This window comes from Frankliniella occidentalis, unplaced genomic scaffold (assembly GCF_000697945.3).
Source record: "Frankliniella occidentalis isolate FOCC.00 unplaced genomic scaffold, Focc_3.1 Scaffold210, whole genome shotgun sequence".
Classification (NCBI taxonomy): Eukaryota; Metazoa; Arthropoda; class Insecta; order Thysanoptera; family Thripidae; genus Frankliniella; species Frankliniella occidentalis.
In genome coordinates, this window is record NW_026267336.1 from 352346 (window position 1) to 359578 (window position 7233).

Sequence of the window (7233 nt, forward strand, 5' to 3'; positions counted from 1 at the left end):
GAGAGCTTTCCCAGCGGGTAGATTTGCCCGGATTTGCTGTAGTTGTGCACTTAAGGCTCCCCCCTCCCCCCTCCCCCAAGGTACGCGGGGGTGTAGGTGTCAAGCTGAGGTGCGAGGCGGCCTGGACGGGGTGGCGGCGGCGCGCGCGGAGGGGAGGCAGCCCCTAGCTGGCGCTGTGATTGAGTTCCCCCTCCGCTGCGGCCGCGCCCCCCACCACCGCGCCGGCGGCCAATGACGAGCGCGCAGCCCCCTCCCCGCGAGGCGCGGCGCGGCGCGGGGGTGGGGGGAGGGCCGGGGCGCACCGCGCTCGCGGTAAGGGAAGGCAGCAGACTCCCTCCCGGTGGCGCGGTAGCCGCCTGAGCCATGGCGGCCTGAGTTGCTCCGCGACAGCCCTGCCGCGCACACGCACGCACGCCCGCACGAGCGCCCGCACGCCCGCCGGCACGCGCGCGCTGCCCCCACCCCCTCCGCCCCGTCAGCTGTTCCGCGCCGGACCGACGATGCCGCAGTGAGACTGCCCGCGCTGGCCATGGCCGCCCCCGAGGCCGCCGGCCACCTCTCGGGGCACCTGCCCGCCCACCTGGGCTTCACCAGCCTCGCGTCCAGGCCCGCCGCCGACAAGGCCGCCGCCTTCTCGCCCTTCTCCATCTCCAGCATCCTGAGCGACCACCACGCCGATGACGCGCCCGCCGGCCGCCGCGACGACGGCCACCCTGGGGAGCGCGGCGGCGGCCTGTACCGCAGCGGCGCGCGCCCCGGCCTCGACGTCCTGGACGCCACCGCCGTCTGGTCCAGGTGAGGAGGGGATGACGTTGACGTTTCACGCGCGCGCTGGGGACTGGGTGTCGATGATGCCGCATCCGGCGACAGCGAGAGGGAGCACGAGGCAACCTGTCACGTCACCTATTCCAGAATTACTCAATACACTCAATCTCTTTTTCCCTGGTCTGTATGTCCGCCGGGACCGTCTGTCCGTCTGTCAGTCAGTCGCCAGTTCGCTTTCCCTGCATCGCTATCGACCGGTACGAAAGCAGCACATGTGTAGTTTAAATGATGAAAGACATTGCGGTGCGGCTTACGCTTACGCTGGCCGGTGCTAAAGCGTCAGATCATTCACGTGAATCGGCGGGCCGCCGTCTCTCTCCGCTCACTCTCTGCGGCGGCCGCTGGCGCAGCTCGCGCTCGCTCACCGCGCCACGGGATTTCCAAGCCGATCCACAGACCACGCCGCACCACGGCGCCCCGCCCCGCCGCGCCCCGCTGGACGGCTTTTATGTAATGCACGTTAGTGCTGCTGCACCTTTCAAACCGGCTAGAGCAATAGGCCGCGCCTGCAAAGGCCTAGATAGTTTCGGCAGAGGCAGCCTGTCTGGACGCCTCTGAAAGGCCGGCCGGCAGCCACCCCCTACCCCCTGGTCCTGGTCGCTGCTGCTGCTACTGCTGCTGCCCAGCCTGTTCCTCACTGTGAGCCGCCGCCCTCCCCTCCCCGTCGGGCTCCCTCTCCTTTCAAAAACTCGCGGGCGCAGCGCTCAACTTATATTTCAACTCGCGGAAATTTATCGCGCAGCTGAGAGTCAGTTTTGGCGAGTTCGCCCGCCGTACACACACACACTGTGCGTGCCGACCAGGTGGGCCGGGCCCCCCGGGACACCTCGAGGGGCGGGCGGGCCGAGGGCCGGGCCGAGGGCCGGGCCCTGCTTTACCCCATGCCGCCGGCGCCTTGTCCGCCCGCGGGGACGCGCGCTCCTCCTTACCTCCCTCCTCCTGCTGCTGCCGCTCCTCCGCCCGCCGCCCCCAGCCGCCCCCGGGGACTTCGGCTATGGGCCCTGCTCTGGTCCCTCGCTCCCCACCGAGCGTGTCTCGGAGCCCCCGAGGGGCCGGGCCGGGGCGGCCAAGTTCAGCCGTAAATCACGAGTCATTAGAGACCACTGATATCGGTAATCAGGTGGCAGAGCGGCGCGGAGAGGTGCTGCCTGGCTCGGCCCCGATCGCACTCCCAGCCCCAGCTTCCTATCATCGCCGCCGGGGGGAGGGGACGAGGCGGGGCGGGCGCTCTGCTGGTGGCATTTCCCCTGCGGGGCTAAAATCACGGACCCCCGCCATCCACTTACCGCAGTCGACTCGTCTTTCAAACAGTTCGCGGCCCAGATAGTATATACGACTGAGGGAGAGAGGGGTGAGGGGGGTGGAGGGAGTCGTTCGGCTCGTGAGAGGAGAGAATCGGGGGAGCGACGAATGACGGAAGGGAGGGGGAGGGGAGGTAAATAGTACGGCTTCCGTATCAAGCCCTTTCCTCTCTCCGCACCCCGGCCCGACGCCGCACCTCGCCCCGCCACCGGTCGTGCCAACAATGCCATTGCACTAACAACAGAACAGGGCGCGCTGAGTGAGAGAGTGGCCAAATCCTCTAAGTACAGACGTATGTAATTTTCGCAGAGATTTCAAACAAAAAAAAAGGAAAAGTGTTAGTCCCAGCTCGATATGTGCGTTAAAAACAATGTCTTATTTTTATTTTAGGGAAAGGAGAAAACTTTGAGAAACTACCCCTTAGATGACGAGGAAGTCTCAAAAAAACTGGGAATTCATAATCATATATTAATTTGTCTACACTAAAGGAAAAGAACCCTCCTCAGCCCTCTTCCCCTCCTGATACCGACCGACGACTTAATAAAATAAAAAAGCAACAACCCCCCCCCCAAAAAACGTGAAAACATACACCCATTCGCTTTCCTGCTTCCGTGCCCGTTCATTCGATCTATCTCGCATCTCTCAGCTGGAACGCGTATCGTGTGGCACTGGCCATACCGCTCGCTCGCTGCCCGGCGGCACAGATGTTACACATCTGACCCGTAAAACGGATGGTTTAGCGGCAGGAGAAAGCACTACTGTGAAAATTAACAACAGCGGCTGTATTAGTAGTAGTCGTAGTGTTCCTGTAGTGTGTGTGTGTGTAGGGGAAGGGGTGGGGGGAGTGGGAGGGGGCACACGCCGACGATTGATGTCCCGCTATTAATACAGGTTAGGGCGGCACGCCCCGCCCCGCCCCGCCCCGCCCCGCCCCGGGCACGACACGCCATCTGTCTCCATTAGTGCAGCCGTGTCCGACACGGAACGCCCGACACACTGCCGCGCGCGCGCGCGCGCCCCTTGAACACCATAAGTGTGCGTGATAATGCCCCAGCAGCTCCTGGTGATGGTGATGGTCGTCACGATGTACAACTAGTTTTTTTTTCTCCTTCCCTTTTTTGTTGAAGGAAACGAGAAGGGTTTGATGGGCAGAGTCTGGAGCAGGTGAAGGGTTATGGACTCACCTTGTTCTCGTTTGTTGCAGGTTGGGGCTCATGTCCCAGCTGGCCGCGCTGCGACCCGGGCCCCCGGGGCCCCCGCACCCCCTGGGGCTCGGGGTGTGGCCGGGGCTGAGGGCGCCACCCGGAGGCCCTCAGGGCCCAAACCAGGGGGCGGAGCACCACGGCAGCGGCCCCGCTGCACCGCGACAGAGGACCACGTCAGAGGGTAAGCGACACTGTTGGTCGGCGGCGCCGGAAACCGATGTGATCTGCTGGGACAAAAGTTAACAAATAAGAGGAAGCTGATCGATAAGAGGGACAAGAAGAAGGTCGGCCTGAGGAGGTAGCGTGGCGTAGCGCCGTCCCTCAACAAAGCAGAACATGAGTGACAGCCTAGAAAAGGTTATGTTGCGTGTCGTTAAATTTCAAACAGTTTATGACGGGCCTATACATCTACTACCTTGGTACCACCTTTACCAAGGTTCATTACGACAGTTGAGTCACTATCATTGAGTTCAAATTGTACCAATGCAATATGTCCGTACACTAACCTAGACAACGACAACGGGACGGTTTAAAAGATAGTGTTAACTTACTTTTTCGAAGCAAAACTATACAGAACCACTCATTGACACAAGAATGCTACTTCGGTATAATCTAGATCCAATTTGTTTTTTACAAATTCTACAAAACTTGGTTTATGATCACAGTAATCACACATCCACTCGCACGCTTAGCTTAGCACGAACGCCGGCGTTCTACTTTGGTTAGGGACGGCGCTTACGCCACGCCACCTCCTCAGCGCTACCTTCCTCTTGTTCCTCTTATACAGCAACTCCCTCATTGACAATGATCCTGACAACTGAGAGGTGCGGCTATCCACCCAGTCCGAACCAGGTCGCGACAAACATACTGCACTGCAGGTTATAGCTTCAAGTGCTGCCCTGCCACCAGTCTCCCCGTTGTTCACCCCCCCCCCCCCCTAGCCAGAGTGGTTACAGTGCACCGATTGACATTTGCATGGCCTCTGCCAGCTCAGCACCCCCCACTCCCCCAACCACCCCCCGTTGCCTCACCACTATACCCAGTGCTACCGACAGCACCATCAACTTTGTAAAAGGTAGAGTGGAATCAGTCATCAATCTCCAATGGCTGTTTGGCGGCTGTAAACAATTTGGCAGAAGGTACATCACATTATTTTGAGTAAAAATAATGTCGTTTGGTTTAGCAGTGTCCCCGACTTTATAAAAAGCTTCATATGTCCGTTCTAAATAATGTAAGCTACTGAATAGAGGCGAAAGGGAAGACAGTGAGCGAGGAAGAAGATGGGCAGGGTGAAAAGAAATAATGGTGAGTCGAGGAAGGAGGAGGGGGGAGGGGGGCTTGAGACAGAAAGCTGCTGAACGGCCGCGTGGGCAGGCAGCATATTGACCAGCACTTGAGCGTGCCCGATATTGTGGGGCCTCGGTGGCCGAGAAGGGAGAGGGGGCGGGCGGCGCGTGGGGTTCCTCGTAGCTCTAAGACCCCCGCCGCCGCCCCCTGGGCCACTCTGCCTGGCCACCACCGGCCCGGCGGCGCCCACGGCGAGAGCCCGGCCGCGCGCGGCGCTCGAAGGTAGAGCTGACACCGGATACGTGTCAGCAGCGCGGGGCGTTCAGTGTGATTCAATTACGGATACTGACACCACACGCGCGGGCGGGCGGCCGGGCCCGGGACTAAACGCGTGCGGGGAGAGAGACCGCGGAGCCGAGAGAGGGTGCGTCTGCTTCCCTGTACCGACCCTCTCCTATAGTTTCCACTTGATACAGAATGCGGTGTCTGCGGGGTGCTTCAAACGAAAATGCAAACGTGTGTGTGTGTGCTTAAAGCATGCGACGTCCCTATACCATGTTACGAGCGCCCAGCTACACCTACGCCCCCCCCCCCCTCTTCCTGCTGCCCCTCCTTTCCCTCACCGCCGCTACGCTCCACCACCACGGCCGCCCCCGCCCGGTGGGGCTTCCCCGTCCGGCGCGGCGTCGACAAGCCGTCAGAGTTCGCGTTCACGCCGCACGTAAACAGAAACAGTTAGGCTTAGTGGCGGCGCGCGGGCGGGGCGGGGCGGCTGCGGGGCCATGCAGCAACCCGAGCAGCAGCCGGGCATGTCGCACGCTTGTAGGTGTGTGAATTCTATTTCGCACACTTGTAGGTGTGTGAATTCCGATTTGCGGGCTTACAATTGAGTACCAAGCAAGGTTTATGAATTTCACTTTACACACTTGTAGACTCAATTCCTGCAAAATCATCTCACCTGCAAGTGTGTTCATACACTTGGGCTTCCTGCTTGAGAGAAATGATCAGGGAAAGGTAAAATGTTTAAAAAAATTTTTTTTTAAAAATGACTTGTTTCTGACTTTTCTTCCACTTTTTTGACAGTTTGACGAGCCCGATTTGTGGTCGTCGGTGTGCTGCGCCCTCTTTCCCCTCCTCCCCTGATGGGCGCCAGCGGCGCCAGCGTCCACCACATTGGGCCGGATCCGTTGGCGGGAAAAGGGGGGGGGCGGAATTCCTACCGGACCTCGCGGCAACATCACGGCTCACTGGCCTCTACAGGGAGGGCGGGTGGTTATAGGGGGATGGGGCGTAGGTGAGGGATTGGGAGGGGAGGGGGCATCAGGCCAGAGATAAGCGTCCAGGAGGCGCCACATGTCAACGAACAGAAAAAGGTTTTGCTCGGGGACTGTAAGAGGGAGGGGGAACGGAGGAGCTTTGGGGAGCGATTTATAGTGGCAGAAGCACCGGCCCTCGGACGGTGTTCACGAGGGAGAATATAATATGACGACTTCCAGGTAATCCATGTTTAGAAGGCTGGCATTCGGCACGTCAGATCGTCAGATCCAGGTCAGATCCGCGACCGGAGGGATGGATAAAGAGGATCCTCGGATAGATCGTTGGAAGATCGATGAGGAGAGAAATTTTATTTTTATTTTTTGTTGGTTTAATAACAAGCATTCTTTGAAAAGTTGACACGTTTAGCTTCAATCTCGCAATAGGACTGTGCCAAACACCACACACATTTTATTATGCCAAAGAATTGATCCCAGTCCCAGTGCCCAGTTCTATGTGAAAGTAACTCCTGTTAACCTTATGAGTGACTCGGCGGGATGTCCTTTGGCAGAGTCGGAGGGTGAGTAGGAGGGGGAGACCTCTGGGTGAGTGAAGGAGGGCGGAGGGCGTCGGTGGGGAGGAGCGGGTGTGAAAGGGAGAAGGGGAGAGAACGGGGGACGGCGGCGCCCGTGCGATGGGCCGACCACCAGAAGAAGTAAGAGAACAAACAAATCCTCTTTTCGCTGCCTTTCAGTGGCCCTCTAGCCCGACTGGGCCGGCTGGCCGCGGGTCCGAGGCAGAGGTGGGGGAGGGGGGGGAGGGGGGGGCCAGAGTAATTAGGTTAGGCGCCAAGGCCCGAAGTGGTGGCCGCTCGTCCGGCTTAGAGGCTCGCCGTGGCGGGGAGCAAAGGAGAGGACTTCCTCATACTGTACCGAGAACAAGGGTTGGAACAAACAGGAATAACCAACTGCTGCCGTTTTACTTCTCATGAAGACACTTACTGCTCCATGTGTTGTCCGCGCCCGTTGTTGTATAGTATCCTTGTCCCGTGTACGTGTCATCATTGTCAGGTTAAAAAACCCAACAATGCAATACACGAGGGATTACTTCCTCCCCCTCGAAGACGAGGAGACGGCCCTTATCGCCGGTAAAGACAACACAAACCGCATTGCTCTCTTTCCAGTTTTAATCCCCCCATAGCTCGAGAGTAGTCTCCGCACGCACGCCCGCGCCTACCTGAAGGCCCCCAGCCTGGGTCCCGACGAGCCGATGGGGTAGAGATAACGCTAAAAGACGGCGGCGCGCGGGCGGGTGACCTCAACGCAGGGTGAGTTGGTTGGAAACGAGTAAGGGGGGGGGG

General features: G+C 59.4%; 1 protein-coding gene across 1 annotated transcript in view; it reads left to right on the forward strand.

The window, feature by feature from the left end:
• The first annotated feature begins 348 nt into the window (after nt 1-348).
• LOC113209683 (homeobox protein HMX3-like) overlaps nt 349-7233 on the forward strand; it is a 9834-nt gene continuing 2949 nt past the window's right edge. Inside the window, exons 1-2 of the mRNA XM_052272531.1 lie at nt 349-795; nt 3332-3513. Coding sequence (XP_052128491.1) covers nt 530-795; nt 3332-3513 — 448 coding nt within the window. The 5' untranslated portion in view covers nt 349-529. The remainder of the gene's footprint in view (nt 796-3331; nt 3514-7233) is intronic.